Source organism: Callorhinus ursinus, unplaced genomic scaffold (assembly GCF_003265705.2).
Source record: "Callorhinus ursinus isolate GAN/ISIS: 27379988/994484 unplaced genomic scaffold, GSC_fseal_2.0 scaffold61, whole genome shotgun sequence".
NCBI classification, from domain to species: Eukaryota; Metazoa; Chordata; class Mammalia; order Carnivora; family Otariidae; genus Callorhinus; species Callorhinus ursinus.
The window spans coordinates 2,407,413-2,429,702 of record NW_027397123.1 but is presented as its reverse complement, the minus strand read 5'-3'; the positions used below and the strand labels follow the sequence as shown (position 1 = coordinate 2,429,702).

General features: G+C 37.9%; 1 protein-coding gene across 1 annotated transcript in view; it reads left to right on the top strand.

Moving 5' to 3' along the window:
• Positions 1-22,290, top strand: part of ZNF569 (zinc finger protein 569) — a 60,137-nt gene that overhangs the window by 27,855 nt on the left and 9,992 nt on the right. Inside the window, exons 4-5 of the mRNA XM_073885226.1 lie at positions 21,237-21,363; positions 21,674-21,769. Coding sequence (XP_073741327.1) covers positions 21,237-21,363; positions 21,674-21,769 — 223 coding nt within the window. The remainder of the gene's footprint in view (positions 1-21,236; positions 21,364-21,673; positions 21,770-22,290) is intronic.

The following is a 22,290-nucleotide window of genomic DNA, read 5'->3' as shown; positions in this document are numbered from 1 at the left end:
CAGCATATCGATGGGTCTTGTTTTTTTATCCAATCTGATAGCCTGTGTCTTTTGATTGGGGCATTTAGCCCATTTACATTCAGGGTAACTATTGAAAGATATGAATTTAGTGCCATTGTATTGCCAGTAAGGTGACTGTTACTGTATATTGTCTGTGTTCTTTTCTGGTCTATGTTGCTTTTAGGCTCTGTTTTTACTTAGAGGACATCTTTCAGTATTTCTTGTAGGGCTGGTTTCGTGTTTGCCAATTCCTTTAGTTTTTGTTTGTCCTGGAAGCTTTTTATCTCTCCTTTTATTTTCAATGACAGCCTAGCTGGATATAGTATTCTTGGCTGCATATTTTTCTCATTTAGTGCTCTGAATATACCATGCCAGTCATTTCTGGCCTGCAGGTCTCTATGGATAGGTCTGTTGCCAATCTAATGTTTCTACCATTGTAGGTTACAGATCTCTTGTCCCGAGCTGCTTTCAGGATTTTCTCTTTGTCTCTGAGACTCGTAAGTTTTACTATTAGATGTCGGGGTGTTGACCTATTTTTATTGATTTTGAGAGGGCTTCTCTGTGCCTCCTGGATTTTGATGCCTGTTTCCTTCCCCAAATTAGGGAAGTTCTCTGCTATAATTTGCTCCAATATACCTTCTGCCCCTCTCTTTCTTCTTCTTCTGTGATCCCAATTATTTTAATGTTTCATCTTATGGTTTCGCTTATCTCGAATTCTGCCCTCATGATCCAGTAGTTGTTTATCTCTTTTTCTCAGATTCTTTATTTTCCATCATTTGGTCTTCTATATCACTAATTCTCTTTTCTGCCTCATTTATCCTAGCAGTTCGAGCCCCCATTTTTGATTGCACCTCATTAATAGCCTTTTTGATTTCGCCTTGGTTAGATTTTAGTTCTTTTATTTCTCCAGAAAGGGTTTCTCTAATAACTTCCATGCTTTTTTCAAGCCCAGCTAGTATCTTTAAAATCATCATTCTGAACTCTAGTTCTGACCCCGTACTAATGTCCATATTGAGTAGGTCCCTGGCAGTCAGTACTGCCTCTTGTTCTTTTTGTTGAGGTGATTTTTTCCGTCTTGTCATTTTGTCCAGAGGAGAACAGATGAATGAGAGAACAAAATGGTAACAGGGTAACAACATCCACAGAAAATATACTCTAAACAAATCAGAAAAGACCTGAAACCAGGGGAAATGAAAGGGAAAGAAAGAAAAAAGAAAAAGATCAAAACAAACAAAAACAGAACAAAACAAAACAAAACAAAAACAGAATATGATCAGGCTGGTACATAGATCAATGCCACACACTGGATTTTGGGTGTATTTTGGTCTGTTCGAAGAAAGTGCCTCCCAAAAAAAGAAAGAAAAAATATATGTACAAAAATAAGGGTTAATACGATGAAGAGATGGAATATGATTGTAAAGATGAAAATTATAAAAGATTTTATAAAAGGAATTGATAAGAAGTTGTTTGAAAAAAGAAAGAAGAGGATTTAAAAGGAAAAAAAAAGAGAATGTGATCAGGCAGGAGACTAGAACAAAGCCATACACTAGATATTTAGGGTATATTTTGATCTGTTAGAAGAAACTGTATCTCAAAATTTTAAAGAGAAAACAACTTATATGCCAAAAGTAAGGGTAACTGCTATGAAGGGATAGAATATGAGTCTAAAAATGAAAAATAAAATGTTTTAAAAAAGGGATTGATAAGATGTTGGTTGAAAGACGGAAAAAGAAAAATTCAAAAAAATTTTAAAAATTGACGTTGAAAGACTAAAGAATCGTGGTTAAAAAAAAAAAACATGAATTCTATGTGCAGTATTCCTCTAGTGTTGGAGTTCTGCCGTTCTCATTGATCGGTAAACTTGGTCTTGGCTGGCTGTTCTTGCTGATCTGGGCGAGGGGCCTTTTGCCATGGTTCCCAAATGTTTTTGCCGGAGGCGGAATTGTCCCGCCCTTGCCAGTCCGGGGTAAGTAATCTGCTCGGGTTTGCTCTTGGGAGCTTTTGTTCCCTGCAAGCTTTCCGTTCAGCTTTGGAGGAGAGTGAAAATGGCGGCTTCCCAATCTCTACCGCGGCGGAGCCGAGAACTCGGGGCTCCACTCCTCAGTGAGCCCGAGAAAAGCAGTCAGTCACTCCTGTTTCCCCAGTCTCCGGCTGCACTCCATGCTCACCTGGCCTGTGACTGAGTGTTTCTATCTCCAGCACCCAACCCCGTGTGAATTCTCCAAACCCAGCAGATTCCTGCGGTGTGCTCCCGCACCGCTCCTCCCAGGGGAGGAAGGGGAGTCTCCCAGGATCTGCCCCTTGTTGGGTCCCTGCTGGAAGAGCAGTGGCCCGACTGTGCTGCGGATCACAGTTTATGGCAACCCTGAGCTGAGAGCCCACTCCTCTGCTCTGTCTCTGCAGCTGGCTTCCCCGCTCCGATACCTGGGAGCTCTGCCGTACTCAGGCACCCCCCGTCTTTCTGTGACCCCGAGGGTCCTGAGACCACACTGTCCCACGAGGGTTCCACCCCCTCTTTAGCCACTGGAGCAAGGTCCCTCAGCGGTGCCAACTTCTAAAAGTTCTAATTTTGTGCTCCACTGCTCTATCACTTGCTAGAAGCAGTGGCTGGAGGCCCCCTTCCCCCCGCCGTCTATCCTCCCGAATATCAAATATTGCCTTGGATTCACTTCTCTGCACGGTCCTACCTTCCAGAAAGTGGTTGCTTTTCTCTTGAGAGAGTTGTTGGTATTCTTTCGCTTGATCTCCTGTTGAGTTCGTAGGTGTTCAGTATGGTTTGATCCCTATCCAGCTGAATTCCTGGGACCAGACGAAATCCAGGTCTCCTACTCCTCCGCCATCTTGCTCCGCCCCCCAAATAAGTAAATCTTCTAAAAAAATATTGCTAGATAGTGTTTTTTCTTTAAGCATGTTGAATATATTGTCTCATTGCCGTTTGGCTTTCAGTGTTTCAGATGAGAAGTCAGCTGTTAAGTTTTATTGTGATCTGTAGATAATGGATTACTTTTCTCTTGCTGTTTATAAGGTTTTCTCTTTATCTTTACTTTCAGGATTTTTAAAGTTTTATTTTATTTTAAAACCGGTATAGTTAACCTACAGTGTTATATTAGTTTCAGGTGTATAATACAGTAATTCAATTCTGTATACTACTCAGTGATCATTATAAGTGTCTCTTAATCTCCTTCACTTATTTCACCCATCCCTCCATCCACTTCCCCTCTGGTAACCATTAGTATGTTTTCTATAGTTAAGAGTCTGTTTCTGGCTTTGTCTTTTTTTTTTTTTAAGATTTTATTTATTTGACAGAGAGAGATACAGCGAGGGAATACAAGCAGTGGGAGTGGGAGAGGGAGAAGCAGGCTTCCCGCCAAGCAGGGAGCCCGAAACGGGGCTCGATCCCAGGACCTGGAATCATGACCTGAGCCGAAGGCAGACACTTAAGGACTGAGCCACCCAGGCCCTCCCCCCTTTTTTTCTTTGTTTTGTTTCTTAAATTTCATATATGAGTGAAATCGTATGGTATTTGTCTTTCTCTCACTTGTTTCACTTAGTATTATACTCTCTGGCTCCATCCATGTTGCTACAAATGGCAAGATCTCATTCTTTTTATGGTTAAGTAGTATTCCATTGGATGGTCTATGTGTGTGTACTACATCGTTTTTATTTATCTATCAATGGGAAACGGGTTGATTCCATAATTTTGCTATTATCAATAATACTGCAATAAACATAGGGGTGCATATATCTTTTCTAATTAGTATTTTCTTAATCTTTGGGTAAATACCAGTAGGGTAGTAACTGGGTCATATGATAGTTTTTTAAATTTTTTGCAGAACGTACATAGTATTTTCCACAGTGCCTACAACAATTGCACAAGGGATTCTTTTTCTTTACATTGTTGCCAACACTTGTTGTTTCTTGTGTTGTTGCTCCCAGCCTATTACTAAGGCCACAGTCTGATTGTTGTGCATGGTTATCTTCCCCTCTCACCAGGGCAGGGGTCACTTTGGAGTGGTGTTGGCCCCTGTGAGGGCTGCTTACACACCGCCAGGCTTGTGGCACTGCTCTGGTTGGGCTCTCCTAAGAGCATATTGCAGGGGGCGAATCCACAGAAGTGGGTAGGAGGAGTTCAGAATGCATACTGTTAGCAAGGTTTGCCCGGCTCTGCTGTGTAAGGGGACCTGGAGCTGAGGCCTGGCTGGAAGGAGTGTGTCCGCAGAGGCATGTGGGCAGGGCACACTGTTAGCAAGTTAGGTAGCCAGTGTCGCCACTGTACTGGTTCTTGCTATTCCTGGAAAAGCCTCCCGAGGATCCCTGCCTCTCTAGCACACGCTCTGAGATTAGTAAACAAATCTCCCTCCCACAAATCTCCCTCCCGTATACCCTGGGAGTTTTTAAAACTGCTGTTTCTATGTTATATCTCTGTGGGGCTTTTTATGCTCTTTATGGGTAGGGGCTCAGTTTCCTCTCTCCAACTTCTCCCAGAGCTGAGCCTGCTGATTTTTAAAGTTCCAGGATTTGAGTCCCACTTACTTTTTTTTTTTTAAGATTTTATTTATTTATTTGACAGAGAGAGATACAGTGAGAGAGGGAACACAAGCAGGGGGAGTGGGAGAGGGAGAAGCAGGCTTCCCGCCGAGCAGGGAGCCCGCTGCAGGGCTTGATCCCAGGACCTTGGGATCATGACCTGAGCCGAAGGCAAACACTTAACCGTCTGAGCCACCCAGGTGCCCCTTGAGTCCCACTTACTGTAAGAACTTCTCAGTCTTAGCCCCTTTGGTTTTCAAAGCCAATATTCTGGGGAATTCATCTCACTGGACATCCCCAGTGAGAGTGTCTGTTTCTCTCCACTGTCTGTGCCAGCGGCATCCTTTCCCCTCGAATACAGTCCCGTGGGTCTGTTTAGTACCTGACCATGTCTCCACCCTTCCTACCCTATTTGATGGTGCCTCTTCTCTATATTTAGCTGTAGTGAGTTGTTCTGACATTTTCTGGGTTACTTACTGTCATGTGAGTTGTATTTGTAGGACAGGTGAGCTTAGTGTCCTCCTGCTCCACCGTCTTCCCTGGAATTCTACTTTTAGCCTCTTGATTATGATGTGTTTAGGTTTGTATCTGCATGTTCATCCTGCTTAGGGTTCTTTGAGGGTTTTGGATTTCTGTATTAGGGGGTTTTTAAAAATCAAAAACTAGGAAGTTTTCAGCCATTTCTTTCAATGTTTCTCTGTTCTTTCCTCTCTGATGTTCATATATTCATATGTTCATGTGATTATTGCTGTTTCACATTTCTCTAAGTCTACGTTCATTTTTTAAATTTTTCTTTCTTCCTTAGATTGCATATTTACTTTTGATCTCTTTCTAAGCTTGTTGATTTTTCTTCTGCTAACTCAGATCACCATGCAACTCTGACAGAGCCTTAGCCAGGCCAGTGGAAAGTTGCTGACCAAAGCTCTCCCATTAGAAGAGTCTCATATCAGGTAGAAATGGTTCAGGCTCTAATACTCTCACTGTTAGTCTTGGCTGGGAGTAGCTTGGGAAGATCATGGTCTCAGCATGAACTCAATAGTAGAAGCAAAGATGAACAGCTGGAGGATGTTCACCAACTATGCTTCTCAAAGCTGGTTCTCTCGAAGGAGATCTAAGAACATACCTCCATGGTTGCTTCAAAGATAGTACTTTGAAATGCTCTCTGTCTGGCATGAGCATTTTTATCTGTCTCTATAGATTTGCCTATTGACGGCTTATGACAGCAATCCTAGATAACAGATGCTTAAACAAGACAGAATTTTATTTGTCCCTCATGTAGAAGTTCAGGTACCAACAAACAGATCTAGTCTTCTATCTCCAAGGAATAGGGAACCAGAATCCTTCTATATCATTGCTCTTTCTCATTATCCTCTAATAGTTGGCTTCTGCTTCATTGACCCAAATGACTAGATTTGCCTGGTTATCACATTTCCTTACCATTCCACAGGAAGTAGGAAGACAGAAGAGGTATCTCATCCCTTTAAACTCACCGGTAGTTGCACATAATATTTCTACTTTCATCTCATTATCTAGAATATGACTGTATAAAAATACATAGATTCCAGGAATTGAAGAATGATAATTTTTTTCAGGAGGCCATGAGCCCAGCCAATACTTTGGAAAAGAGGAAGAATACATCCTGGGGTAGAAGAGTAATATTCTATGCTAAAGTAGCACACTATTATGGGATTTCTTCTTTTTCTTTTTAGATCATGTATATTTCATACTTCCTTTTATTTTATTGGAGTGTAATTCACAAGCTATTTCAGTTTCAAGTGTATAGTATATTGATTCAGCAATTCTTACATTATTCATTGTTCCCCATGATAAGTGGTTACACCATCAATCACTGTACAAGAAAATTACAAAATTATTCACTATATTTTCTATGCTGTACTTTTCATCTTTGTGACTTACTCATTCTATACCTGGGAGGTCATACGTCTTAATCCCCTCTATTCTCCCCACCCACCTACTCTCTGGCAACTACCAATTCCCTGTATTTGAGTCTTTATTTTGGTTTTTTTTAATATGTTCATTTGTTTTGTATTTTAGATTTCACATAGAAGTGAAACAGCTGATACTTGTCTTTCCCTCTCTTGCTTATTTCACTAAGCATAATACCCTCTGGATACATTTATGTTGTTTTTATGGCTGAGTAATATTCCATCATATTTGTATGTATGTATATATATCACATTTTCTTTATCCGTTCATCTATCAGTGGACACTGATATCTTGGCTATTATAAAGAAGGCTGCAGTAAACATAGGGGTTCATATATCTTTTTGAACTAGTGTTTGCATTTTGCATTTTGCTGTCCAGTTTTCCCAACACCATTTGTTGAAAAGACTGTTGTTTCCATTGGATATTCTTTCCTTTGTCAAAGATTAATTGACCATATAATTGTGGGTTCATTTCTGGGTTTTCTGTTCCATTGATTGTGTGTTTGTTTTTGTGCCAGTACCATACTTTTTTGATTATTGCAACTTTGTAATATAACTTGAAGTCCAGAATTGTGATGCCTCCAGCATTGCTTTTCTTTTTCAAGGTTGCTTTGTCTATTCTGGGTCTTTCATGGTTCCATACAAATTTTAGGATTGTTCTAGTTCTGTGAAAAACTGCTGTTGATATTTTGCTAGAGATTGCATTAAATGTATATTGCTTTGGGTAGTACAGACATTTTAACAGTATTTGTTCTTCCAATCTATGAGCATGGAATATCTATTTCTTTGTGTCATCTTCAATTTCTTTCATCAGTGTTTTATAGTTTTCAGAGTACAGGTCTTTCCCTCTTTTGGTTAGGTTTATTCCTAGGTATCTTAATTGTTTTTGGTACAGTTTTAAGTGGGATTCCTTGATTTCTCTTTCTGCTGCTTCATTATTGAAGAATAGAAATGCAACAGATTTCTGTAGATTTTGTATCCTGTGGCTTTACTGAATTCGTTTATCAGTTCCAGCAGTTTTTTTGTGGAGTCTTTGGGTTTTCTATATATATAGTATCATGTCATCTGCAAATAGTGAAAGTTTTACTTCCTCAATACCTGTTTGGATGCCTTTTATTTCTTTTTGTTGTCTAACTGCTGTGGCTAAGACTTCCAGTACTATGTTGAATAAAAGTGGTGAGAGTTGACATCCCTGTCGTGTTCCTGACAGTAGAGGAAAAGCTCTCAGTTTTTCCTCATTTAGGATATTTGTTGTGGGTTTTTCATATGTGGCGTTTATTATGTTGAGATATGTTCCCTCTAATCCTACTTTGTTGAGGGATTTTAGTATGAATGGATGCTGTACTTGGTTCAAATGCTTTTTCTGCATTTACTGAAACGATCATGTGGTTCTTATCTGTTCTTTTATTAATGTGATGTATCATGTTAATTGATTGGTGAATATTGAACCACCCTTTGCAACCCAGGAGTAAATCCCACTTCATCGTGATGAGTGATATTTTAAATGTATTGTTGGATTCAGTTTGCTAGTATTTTATTGAGAATTTTTTGCATCTATGTTCATCAGGGATATTGGCCTGTAGTTCTCTTTTTTAGTGATGTCTTTATCTGCTTTTGGTATCAGGGTAATTCTGGCCTCATAGAATGAATTTGAAAGTTTTCCTTCCTTCTCTACTTTTTGGAATAGTTTGAGAGGAATAGGTGTTAACTCTTCTTTAAATGTTTGGTAGAATTCACCTCTGAAGCCATGTGGTCCTGGACTTTTGTTTGTTGGGAGTTTTTTTATTACTGATTTTCTTTCTTTTCTGGTTCTTTATCTATTCAGGTTTTCTATTTCTTCCTGTGTCAGTTTTGGTAGTTTATATGTTGGAGGAATTTATCCGTTTCTTCCAGGTTCTCCAATTTGTTGGCATATACTTTTTCATAATTCTCTTATAATTATTTGAATTCGTGTGGTGTTGTTATTTCTCATCTCTCATTTGTGATTTTATTTATTTGGGTCCTTTCTCTTTTTAATTTTTTCAAAGACCCAGCTCCTGGTTTCAATGATCTTTTCTATTGTTTTTTTAGTTCCTGTATCTTTTATTTTTGTTCTAATCTTTATCATTTCCTTTCTTCTGCTGGCTTTAGGCTTCATTTGTTTTTCTTTTTCAAACTCCTTGTGGTGTAAGATTAGATTATTTGAGATTTTTCTTGTTTCTTGAGGTAGGCCATTTATCACTATAAACTTCTCTAACAGCTTTTGCAACATCCCCTAAATTTTGGACTGCTGTTTTCATTTTCATTTGTCTCCATATTTCCTCATTTGATTTTTTTTTAATTTCCTCATTGATTTCTTTGTTGACCCATTGGTTGTTTAATAACATGTTGTTTAGCCTCAGTGTTTTTGTTTTTCCCAGTTTTTTTTTTTTCTATTTTCATACTATTGAGGTTGGAAAAGATGCTTCATATGATTTCAGTCTTCTTAAATTTATTGAGACTTCTTTTGAGTCTAAATGTGATCTGTCCTGGAGAATTTTTCATTTCCCCTTGAACATAATGTGTATTCTGTTGTTTTGGGAAGTAATGTTCTGTATATATCTGTTAGGTCCATCTGGTCTAATGTGTCATTCAGAGCCACTGTTTCCTTGTTGATTATCTGTCTGAAGGATCTATCCATTGGTGTAAGTGTGTTGTGGTTGTTAAAGCCTTTTCTACTACTGTATTATTATCAAATGTTCCCTTTATGTCAATTTCTTTTATATATGTTTTGGGTGCATAGATATTTACAATTGTTATATCCTTCACTTGGATTGATCCCTTTATCATTATGCAGTACCCTTCTTTGTCTCTTGCTAGTCTTTAAGTCTGTTCTGTTTTATGAAAGTATTGCTATCCTAGCTTTTTTTTTTTTTGACTTCTATTTGCATGGTATATGTTTTTTGATCTGTTCACATTGAGTCTCTTTGTTTCCTTAGGTCTGAAGTGAATCTGATAGGCAGCAAGCATATAGATAGATACTGGGTTTTTTATCAATTTAGTACCCTGTGTCTTTTGATTGGAGCATTTATTCTCCATTTAATAGGATTATTGATAGGTATGTACTTATTTCCGTTTTGTTAATTGTTTTCTTATTTTTGTAGCTCTTCTGTTTTTTCTTCTCTTGCTCTCTTCCCTTGTGGTTGGATGGTTGCTGTTATGCTTGGGTTTTATTCCCTTTATTTTTTGTATAGGTATTATATTGATTTTGTGGTTACCCCCTGGGTTCATATGTAACATCTTTTGTGTATAGCAGTGTATATTAAGTTGTTGCTTGAGTTTGAGCACATTCTAAAAGCACTAAGTTTTTACTCCCCCTCCACATTTTATGTATATGATGTCATATTTTACATCTTTTTCTTTTGTGTCCCTTGACTAATTTTCATAGATGTAATCGATGTTGCTACTTTTGTGTTTTAATTTCTGTACTGGCTTTTTAAGTGATTAACCTACTACCTTTATTATATGTTTGCTTTTATATGTGAATTTTTTTCTTACATAATTTCCTCACTCCTAGTTTTGGCCTTTTCTCTCCACTTAAAAGAGTTCTCTTTAACATGTCTTGTAGAGATGGTTTAGTGGTGATGAACTCCTTTAACTTTTTTTTTTGGTCTGGGAAACTATCTTTTTTTTTTTTTTAATTTTATTATGTTAGTCACCATACAATACATCATTAGTTTTTGATGTAGTGATCCATGATTCATTGTTTTCGTATAACACCCAGTGCTCCATGCAGTATGTGTCCTCCTTAATACCCATCACCAGGCTAACCCATCCCCCCACACCCTCCCCTCTAAAACCCTCATTTTGTTTCTTGAGTCCATAGTCTTTTTATGCTGAATGATAACCTTGCTGTGTGGATTATTCTTGGTGTAGGTTTTTCCCTTTCAGCACTTCGAATATTTCATGCCACTTTCTTAATGGCCTGCAAAGTTCCTGCTGAAAAATCAGCTAATAGCCTTATGAGGTTTCCCTTGTATGTAACACTTCTTGTCTTTTGCTGCTTTAAAATTCTCTCTTTATCAACTTTTTGCCATTAAAACTGTGTGTCTTGGTGTGGACCTACTTGGGGTCATCTTGTTTGGGGCTCTCTGTAGCTCCTGAACTTGGCTCTTTCCTTCCCCACATTAGGAAAGTTTTCAGCTATTACTTCTCCCAAGTTTTCTGCCCCCTCATCTCTCTCTTCTCCTTTTCAGATACCTGTAATATAAATGTTATTTCTCTTAATGACCTTGCAGAGTTCCCTTAACCTATTATTCTGCATCTGCTGCTTTTTTAAATCTCTCTTCTTCACTTTTCTTCTTCCTTCCTCTTCCTCTCCTCCTCCTCCACCTCCTTCTTCACATTATTATTATTTTGCTGTTCACCTTGTTTCATTTCTCCCAGATCATTGCTCCATTCTGCATTCTCTAATCTGTTAATTCCTCCTAGTATATTTTTTATATCAATTGTTGAATTCTTCAGCTCTGACTGGTTCTTTTTCATATTTTCTATCGCTTTACTGAATTCTGAGTTCATCCACTCTTAATGTCCAGTCAGAATCTTTATGATCGTTACTTTGAATTCTTTATCAGGCATATTGCTTATTTCCCTTTAGTTTAGCTTTTTTACTCTTGATTTTGTCTTGTACGTTCATTTGGGACATATTCTATCTCTTTTTGTCTTATTTTCTGTGTATGTTTTTTGTGTATTAGGTAGGCCAGCTACATCTCCTTATCTTGAAAGTTGAGGACTTATGAGAAAAGGTCCTGTGGTTCCCTGTAATGCAATCCTTACTGGTGACCAGAACCAGGTCCTCCAGTGGTGTCCCCTGTGTAGGCTTCATGCTCTCTCCTGTTGTGCCTGAGCTGTATTTGCCTTCAGCCAAGCTAGTTGCAATGATCTGCTTTGCTTTTGAGATTTTATTTATTTATTTAATAAATAAGAGCACAAGCAGGGAGAGTGGCAGAAGGAGAGGGATAAGCAGGCTCCCCACTGAGCATGGAGCCTGATGTGGGCCTCAATCCCAGGACCCTGGGATCATGGCCTGAGCCAAAGGCAGACACTTAACCAGCTGAGCCACCCTGGTGCCCCCTGCTTTGCTTTTTGTGGGCACACTGAGCAGGATTTGCTCCCTGAGTCATTGAGGGACCTGGCTGCCACCAACATGGGCTTGTTGGTGGGTAGGGCCAACTTTTAGCCTACCTGTCTACAATTAGCCTATCACAGCTGTAGGTGCACTGAAGGGCAGGGTTTGCTCCCTGTACAATGAGCTAAGAGACCCTGCTGCAGGAACTGCATGTGCACTGGTGTGTGGGGTTATTGGTCCTCCTCCCCAAGGCAGGAGTCAGTTGGAGCGGCACAAGTCTGTCCAGGGCTACCTGCCAGGGTGACGAGGTAGGAGCTGCTTTAGAGAGATGCATGCTGAGGTGGATGAGTTGGATGGGGAAGGTTGGCATGTGGACATCAGGTGGGGGCACACAGTGCTAGCAGGGTAGATGGAGAGGGTTAGTGTTTGTCTGCTTCATTATTCATGTTTAAAACGTCAACTTTTAGGGACGCCTGGGTGGCTCAGTCAGTTAAGTGTCTGCCTTCAGCTCAGGTCATGATCCCAGGGTCCTGGGATGAAATCCCGCATCCTCTCTCTCTGACACATAAATAAAATCTTTTTTAAAAACGTCAACTTTTAAATATGGAGATTTATGTATGTAAGTCCTAGATTTCTCATTTTAAGACTATATTTTCATGTTTACAAAATTATTTTTCTTAAGTGTTTTCAAGATTATTTTAATGATTTCTTTTTGAATTCTCTCACTCTTGAGCTGGGTGCAGTTAGGATTTTCTTGCCAAATCTGTGGTGTTGGTTTTTAAATTTTATTTACTAGTTTATTGATCCATCTTAGGAGAAATCTGAGGCTGAGGCAGTATTATCAAGAATTCATCTTATATGCTTCTGTCCTTCAGTGTGATTAGTGAAACCATTTTGCTGATCCCAGCTTTCTGCATTATGTTTTTTCCTCAGTCCTACTTCTTAACCAGGTCCTTTGTTCAAGCTTAGTTTGGTCATTATCCCAGTTAGGGGAATTCCCAACAACTCCCTGAATTTCAGGGTCTTAAAAATTTGACATTTTGCTTTCTTTTTTAAATAATTCTTTCTTCAGCTTTATTAAGATATAATTTACACATAATACTGTGTTAGTTTAAAGTGTACAGTGGTGGGGCACCTGGCTGGCTCAGTCAGCAGAGCATGCAACTCTTGATCTCAGAGTTGTGAGTCTGACCCACACATTGGGCATAGAGCTTACTTAAAAAATAATAAATGGTGTTGATTTGATGTATTTGTGTATTACAAAATTATTACCTCCATAGGATCAGCTAATATCTCCATCCTGTCACATAATTACCATTTCTTTCTGTGTTGAGAACATTTAAGACCTACTCTCTCAGCAACTTCCAAGAGTACATTGTTCTTAACTGTAATCACCTTGCTCTGTACATTAAATACCTAGAAATTATTTACCTTATAATTAGAAGTTTATGCCGATTGACCAACATTTCACATTTATACCCATTCCCACACTTCCCAGCCTCTGGTACCACCACTCTACTCTGTTTCTAAGAGTTTGGCTTTTTAAGAGTTCACATATGAGTGAGATCATAGAGTATTTGTCTTTCTCTGTCTCACTTACTTCACTTAGCATAATACCCTCAGGATCCACCCAGTGTTGCAGATGGCAGGACTTCCTTTTCTCATGGCTGAGTAAACTCCTGTGTGTGTGTGTGTGTGTGTGTGTGTGTGTGTGTGTACATACCACATCTTCTTTATTTATTCATCCTTAGATATGTAGGTTGTCTCCATATCTTGGCTATTGTGAATAATGTTACAGTGAACATGGGAGTGCAGATATTTTTTCAAGATTCTTATTTTATTTCCTTTGGACATATACCCAGAACAGAATTGCTGGACCATATGGCAATTCTATTTTAATTTTTTTTTAAAGATTTTTATTTATTTATTTGAGAGAGCGAGAATGAGAGAGAGAGAGAGCACATGAGAGGGGGGAGGGTCAGAGGGAGAAGCTGACTCCCCGCCGAGCAGGGAGCCCGATGCGGGACTCGATCCCCGGACTCCAGGATCGTGACCTGAGCCAAAGGCAGTCGCTTAACCAATGAGCCACCCAGGCGCCCTCTATTTTTAATTTTTTAAGGAACCTGCATACTCTTTTGCATAGTGGCCATATCACCAAAGTGCACAAGGGGTCCCTTTTCTCCACATGCTCATCAACTCTTAGTCTGTTTTCTTTTTGATGATAGCCATTCTAACAGATGTAAGATGATACCTCATTGTGGTTTTGGGGTAATCATCATTTCTCTTATGACTAGTGATGTGATATATCTTTTCATATACCTTTTGGCCATTTGTAGGTTTTCTTTGGAAAAATGTCAGTACAGGTCTCTGGTCAATTTTTAACGAGATTGTTTGATGTTTTGCTATTGAAGTGTATGAGTTCTTTGTATATTTTGGATATTAATCCCATATCAGATACATGTTTTGCAAATAATTTCTCCTATATTCTATTGATCACCTTTTCACTTTTTTATTGTTTCCTTTGTTGTGTAGAAGCTTTTTAGTTTGCTCTTGTCTCACTTTATTTTTGCTTTTTGTTGCTTGTGCTTTTGATGTCATATCCAAAAACTCATTGCCAAAACTAACGTCAAGGAGCTTTTTCCCTATGTTTTCTTTTAGGAGATTTATAGTTTCTGGTGTTGTATTTAAGTTAGTAACCCATTTTGAATTAATTTTAGTGCATGTTGTACTAGGGGTTCATTTTCATTCTTCTGCGTGTGATTATCCAATTTTCCCAGCACCATTTATTGAAGAGGCTGTCCTTTCCCCATGAGTATTTTTTACTCCCTTGTCAAATATTAATTGACCTTGTATGCATGGGTTTATTTCTGTACTCTTGATTCTGATTGGCCTATATGTCTGTTTTTATGCCAGTACCATACTGTTTTAATGCCAGTACTATACTGTTTTAAGTATTGTAACTTTGTATTATAGTTTGAAGTCAGGAAAGGTGATTCCTCCAGCTTTGTTCTTTCTCAGGATTGTTTTGGGTATGTGGGGTCTTTTGTGGTTCCATACAAATTTTTTTTCTATGTCTATGGAAAAATTGGAATTTTTTTTTTTGAGTACTAAATCTGGTTTTATTTACCCAGACCATGTGGTACTTCCTTTAGTAAACTAAGAATTTATAGACATTAGAAATAGAGGTTTTATTGTGTAAACTTAGAATGTGCAATCATGAACACATGACAGAAATAACGTGGAGGGAAATGGCTGTGGTATTGTTCCCTTAAATTCTCCCAGGACCATTGCACATTGGGAATTTTGATAGGGATTTCACTGAATCAGTAGATGGCTTTAGGAAGTAAGCACATTTTAACAATATTAATTCTTCTGATCCATGAACATGGGATATCTTTCCATTTGTTTGTGTCTTCTCCCATTTATTTCATCAGAGTGTTGTAATATTTACTATACAGATCTTTCACATCCTTGGTTAAATTTATTCCAAAGTATTTTACTGTTTTTGATGGTATTATGAATGGGATTTTATTTCATATTTTTACAGATATCTTGTTAATGTATAGATGTAACTGATTTCTGTATGTTGATTTCATATCCTGCAACTTTACTGAATTCACTAATTAGTTCTAACAGTTTTTTGGTGGAGTCTTTAGGAGATTTTTTTATATGTAAGGTCAAATCATTGGCAAACAAAGACAGTTTTACTTCTTTCTTTTCTCTTTGGATACCTTTTATCTCTATTTCTTGCCTGATTGCTGTGGTTAGAACTTCCAGGACTGTGTTGAATAGGAGTGATGAGAGTGGGCACCTTCACCTTGTTACTGACCTTTTACCATTAAGTATGATGTTACCTGTAGGCTTGTCATTTATTCATTTATTATGTTCAGATATTTTACTTGAATACTCATTTTCTTGAGAATTGTTATTGTAAAATGGTATTTTTCTCTACCTTTTTTCTGCACCTATTGAGATGATCATATGGTTTTATCATTCTGATAATGTGGTGTATCACATTTATTGATTTGCATATGTTGAACCATCCTTGAATCCTAGGAATAAGTCCAACTTGATCATAGTGTATGATCCTTTTAATGTGCTGTTGAATTTGGTTTGCTAATATATTTGGCTTGCTATTATATTGGCCTATAGTTTTCTAATGTCCTTACATGGTTTGGTATCACAGTATAGCTGGTTTCATAAAATGAGGTTGGGAGTATTCTTCAGTTTTTAGAAAAATTTCAGAAAAATTTTTGCCAGTTCTTCTTTAAATGTTTGCTGGAATTCACCAGGAAAACCATCCAATCCTGGCTCTTCTCTTTTGGGAGATTTTTGATTACCCATTTAATCTCTTTTCTTGTTATGGGTCCGTTCAGATTTTGTTTCTTCATGATTTGGTCTTGGTAGGTGGTATGTTTCTAGGAATTTATCTATTTCTTTTAGGTTATTCAATTTGTTGGTGTATAATTGTTCATAGTAGTCTCTGACGATCGTTTGTATTTCTGTGGTATGAGTTGTAATGTCTCCTCTTTGAGTTCTGATTTTATTCGACTCTTCTAATTTTTTTATGTCTGTCAGAAAAATCCTAGCCCTTAGTTTCATTGATCTTTTCTGTTGTTTTCTTGGTTGGTGTTTATTTCTGCCCTGGTCTTTATTTCCTTACTTCTGCTAACTTTCAACTTGGTTAGTTCTTTTTCCTAGGTCCTTGAAGTGTACAGTTATGTTTATTTGTGATCTATGTTTTTTTCTTAATGTGTGTATTTATTGCTTTTAACTTCATTTTAGTACGAATTTGCTATATCCCATACATTTTGGTATATTGTGTTTCCATTTTCTTTTAGGTATATTTTAATTTCCCTTTTGATTTCTTCCTTGACCCCACTGATTGTTGGGTGTGGTGTTTAATTTTCACTTATTTGTGATTTTTCTAGCTTTCCTCCTGTTATTGTTCCCTAGTTTCATTCCATTTTGGTCAGAAAAGATACCTCATATGATTTCAGTCTTCTTCAATTTACTAAGACTTGTTTTCTGACCTATCAAAAGATCTGTCCTGGGGAATGATCATTGTACATTTGAGAATAATATGTATTCTGGTGCTTTTGGATGGGATATTCTGTATGTCTTTTAGGTCTATTTGTTCTAAAGTATAGTTGAATTCCAGTGTTTCCTTATTTGATTTTCTATCTGGATGATATATCCATGATTAAAAGTGAAGCCCCCTACAATTCTTACATTGTCGTCTAGTTCTCCCTTCAGATGTTAATATTTGCTTAATATTTAGGTGCTCCAATGTGTGTGTATATGTATTTATGATTGTTATATCTTCTTGATGAATTGATTTTTTTTTATCATTTTATAATGACCTTCTTTGTCTCTTGTTAATGGTTTTTAGTTTAAAGTCTGTTTTGCCTGATATAAGGATAGCTACCTTAGGTTTCTGCATGTGTGGAGAATCTTTTATCGTAACTTCTCTTTGAACCTATATGTGTCCTTAAAACTGAAGTGAGTCTCTTGTAGACAGCATGTAGTTGGGTCTTATTTTTTATCCATCCAAACACTCTATGACTTTTGATTGAAGAATTCATCCACATTTGGAATAATTATTAATAGGTAAGAACTTATGTCATTGTATTCATAGTTTTCTGGCTATTCTTTAGTTCTCCTGTGGTTTTCTTCTCTCTTGCTGTTTGCTTTGGTGAATGATTTTATGTAATGGCATGCTCTGATTCCCTTCTTTTTATCCTCTGTGTATCTGCTGTAGGTTTTGCTTTATGGTTACCATGAGGCTTACATAAAACACTTTATGGATATTCTATTTTATGCTGGTGACAACTTAACTTTAATCACAGACAAAAATAATCTATTTTTTACTCCCCTTTTTAATGTTTTTGATGTTGCAGTATTGTATTCATTAACAAGCTATTGTAGCTATCGTTATTTCTTAAATTTTTTAATTTAAATTCAGTTAGCCAACATATAAGTACGTCATTAGTTTTTGATGTTCTTGTCCTTTAACCTTTATACTAGAGTTAAGTGTTTAACACACCACCATATTATAGTATTAAAGTTTTCTGAATTCATCTATATATTTACTTCTACCAGTGTGTTACATACCTTTGTCTTCATGTTACTAATTAGTGTCTCATTTCAGCTTGAACTTCTTTCAGCATTTCTTGGGAGATCGTTCTAGTGGTGATGGACTCCCTCAACTCTTGTTGGGAAAAATCTTTCTCTCTTCTTCATTTCTGAAGGACAACTTTGGTGGATAGTGTATTCTTGGTTTGTGGATTTTTTCCTTCAGTACTTTGAATACATCATCCTGCTCTCTCCTGGCCTGTAAGATTTCTGCTGAAAAATCTGTTAGCCTCATGGGGGTTCTCTGTAAGTTACAAGCTTCTTTTCTCTTGCTGTTGTTAAGATTCTTTTTGTTTTTGATTTTTATGTGTCTTGGAGAAGATTTTTTTAGAATTGAGTTTGGTGACCTTTGAGCTTTATGAACTTGGATATCAAAATCTCTCTCCAGATTTGGAAGTTTTTAGGCATTATTTCTTTAAATAGGCTTTCTGCCCTTTTTCTCACTCTTCACATTCTGAGATTCTCATAATGTGAATGTAGTTTCGTTTGATGATGCACCATAATTCATATAGACTTTCTTCACTCTTTCTCCTCTGACTAGGTAATTTATATTTCCCGTCTTCTAACTCACAGATTCTTTCTTCTGCTTAATCCATTGTGCTGTTGATGCTCTTTAGTGCATTTTCATTTCATTTATTGTATTTTTCTGCTCCAGAATTTGTTTGGTCCTTTTTTTTTTTTTTAATTTTATTACATTGTTAGTCATCATACATTACATCATTAGTTTTTGATATAGTGTTCCATTGTTTGGTTCTTTTTTTATGATTTCTTTGTGAAATTTATCATTTTATTCATGTATGTTTTCCTAATATCATGTTTCTGCATTTTTTCATAGCTCTTTGAGTTTCCTTAAAACAGCTATTTTGAATTCTTTATTGGAAAAATCACATTTCCATGTCTTTGAGATCAGTTACTGGTAGATTATTTTGTTCCTTTTGCAGTATCTTGTTTCCTGATTTTTTCATGGTTCTTGAAGTTTTGCATTGCTATCTTTGCATTTGAAGTAGCTCTCCCCTCCTCCAGTCGTTAACTACCTTCAGGAGAGAAATAACTTCCATCAGCACTGCTAGGGATTCTGAGGCTTTCTCAGAACTTCTATCAATACACCTGCCCCACTATTCTTGCTCTCTCTTGTGGCAGAATTCTTAAGCTTGTATGCCTTTTCTTGATCCTGTAGCACACCAGGGTGCTTGCTTACAGCCTCTTTTTTGTTTTTCCAAAGGTGGCACTAAAGCTCACGTTTGTGGTCTCTCCCTGGCCTGCATTCAGACTAGCTCTCTGCTACAGGGTGGGAGTTTGTAGGGGTGTGGTCTGCAGAGCTCTGAGGGTGCCCATGGGGGAGGGGATCTCTAGGCAAAGTACATGGAGCAGCTCATGAGCAGGCTTCTTAGTGGAGTTTGCAACACAGTAGGATCTGGATCCCTTTAATGCCTTATGAGACTCCTATCTCCTCTTCAACCGGATTCATTCTACCCTCCAGTCATGCAGCTCAGAATTCAGTACTCTAGATGGGGTGAGAAGAAGTGAACCACTTTGGCACTGTCCCACACAGCTAGGAAACCGAGTGCTCACTCATACATTCTCACTTTCCTCCACAGATAAGTTCATTGACCATGAACATCTTTCATGGTCCTAAGCTGTGCTGCCTTGGGAGACAGGTGATGAGTAAAATCAAACTGTTCCTCTTACCCTCTGTGATGGGTCCAAACTCATATTTTTTGCTCCCAGCAATACGTTGGAACTTCTCTGCTGCGGACTGGATTTCCACAAAAGTTCTCTTACCCACGAATGATTGTCTAAGACCACTTTTTCCAAGGGTTCTGGACCACAACCAAGAGGGGTAGAGTTGGTTCATGGATCATTACAGAATCCACACCTGGGGTTGAGCTCTTATATGTCTGTTACCCAATGCATGAGTAGGCAAGTCTCCTCCTTAGTCTCTTGGTGTATGGTGCTCTATCCAACAGCTCCCACAAAGGTACTTTTGTCCATAGATGGAAACCAAATTGTTGTTGAGGCAGGAAAACAAATGGGGGATGTCTTATTCAGGCATATGGCCTTTGGTTTCTTAAACCAGTTTATTTCAAAGACCTTGATATTTATTAGATAGGATTCCAAAAGAGGATTTCAGTCCCACAGCCTACTCTGAACCCTTTGTGTTAGTAGATGTTCATGTTCATAGGGTCCTTTTATTTATTTTTTATTATTTATTTATTTTTTAAGACTGTATTTATTTATTTGACAGAGACACGGCGAGAGAGGGAACACAAGCAGGGGCGGTGGGAGAGGGAGAGGAGAAGCAGGCTTCCCGCCGAGCAGGGAGCCCGATGCAGGGCTCGATCCCAGGACCCTGGGATCACGATCTGAGGTGAAGGCAGACACTTAACAACTGAGCCACCCAGGGCCCCCCTTTTATTTATTTTTTAATATCTTATTTATTTGAGAGAGTACAAGCTGGGGAGAGAGGCAGAGGGAGAGGGAGGAACAGACTCCCTGCTGAGCAGGGAGCCCGATGTGGGGCTTGATCCCAGGACCCTGGGATCATGACCTGAGCCAAAGGCAGATGCTTAACCGACTAAGCCACCCAGGCGCCCCTCATAGGGTCCTTCTAGACCTACAAAAAAATTCTTAAAAATACTGATTGTGAATTAGCTCCTGGTGATTTCTTTTTATCTCACCCAGTCTCTCCTAGAAATTCCTCAAAGCATAGGAAATTTGGACAGATCTTTGTTCTGTTGCTGTTGAAGATTTTTTTTCTTATGTTTATACTCTTTTGAATGTTTCAGTTTTTAATTAGGAAGATTGCATTATATTTCTATATATAAATCATATTGCTCTCATGAAACTTGTCACCAGCATCTCATTTCTGGAACTTATTCTAAAGTTTTCTTGATACTGTTTTCTCATGGTTCTAGTTGTAATTCTAGTTCAGACCATTTAAAAAACTTTCTTAATGAATCTTTTTTTTTAATTTATCTGTTATTTGTATGCTACTGTCTGTTCTTTTTAATATATGGGAACTTTGTTAACACTCATATCCCATTTTCATGGCTTCAGACACTTATTGTAGGCTTATGAACAATACAGCCTCATTTTTCTAGATTTCTCCTGATCTAATGAATAGTACATCCAGCTGCTACTGTACTTCAAATTGTGCATTTCATTCTCTCCCTGCTTCTGCTTCCATCCAAATCCAGTTTTCATTTTCTCCTGCCTCAGTGAGTCACAGGCATCTAGTGAGTTCCCAAACCAGTTGAGTAAAGTTGTATATTCCTCCCTTTTCCACACTCAGTATAAATTGGTGCCCGAGATCTCTTTAACCCATGGTAGGTATTAAAGATACGTGCTTCCTGATTCTGTGAATGAACATAAACTGACAGAATATTGTTAATATGTTGTTGTTGTTTTTAGAAAATAACAAAACCAGGTAAATTTTTAAATAACCTCTTACCTTTGGATACTATGAGAACATGGTTCAGTATGTTTTGTCCACATCATTTAAAATGGATGACTTCAGATTGAGTAGGAGTATGTTGTTACAGGGAACAGTGACATTCAAAGATGTGGCTATTGACTTCACCCAGGAAGAGTGGCAGCAGTTGGATCCTGCTCAGAGGAACCTGTACCGGAATGTGATGCTAGAAAACTATAACAACTTAATCACAGTGGGTAAGGGTAGTTTCTTGTATAACTCAAATTCTGGGAGTAAAGTACCTTTTTTCCCCCAAATTTCTGAAATGTGTGGAACCTTTAAATGTTAGAGTGAATTTGGCCTTTAGGTGCCTTTACTCACATGAATGTGGGTGCTGCAGCTTTCAAAACAAAAGGTCATCCTTGCTTATGTTTCAGGGGCAGTATCCCCACAAACCATGTCCTTGTCCTTCAGAAAGCCTGATTTCCCTGGGCCAGTGTCAATTCTTGAATGATTTTTTTGTTCCTGGTATTTATGCCCACGTTTTATGTTACTTCCTTTCGACAGGCTGTCCATTCACCAAACCTGATGTGATTTTCAAGTTGGAGCAAGAAGAAGAACCTTGGGTGGTGGAGGAAGAAGTGTTAAGGAGACACTGTCCAGGTTAGTTAGGGAGGGAACAAATGGGTGAGAAGGGGCCATGACTCTTTAATGATTAATCCATGACTAGTTGACCCCTCTGAAATGTTTTTCAAAGTTATTTTCCTAAAGACTGTAGACTTTTAAGTGATAATTTGTGTGAATAATTTATTAACCTAAGATGGTCTTTTCTAGATAACATTCTTCTTTCCATAGAACTTAAAGGACTAGTTGGCCTTTTTACCTGTGTGCTAAATACCAACATTTCCTAATTTCCAGCTTTACCTTGACAATCATTTTATTATTAGCATCTTCAGTCTCTCCCCACCTTGTTACATAGGATCCTTTCCTTTTGCATTCACATATTCACATAACCAGTTGTTCAAATAAACTTATGTTGAAGACTTTCTCCTCTTCTTTCTGTTATAAATGCCTTAGCATTGTATTTTGTACTCGTAGTCACATTTCCCACTGTATTTTTGGCTTTTGCTCTCATACTTCAGTAATGGCTGCAGCTGTTTTACTCAATAAGTTTTAAAGTCAGT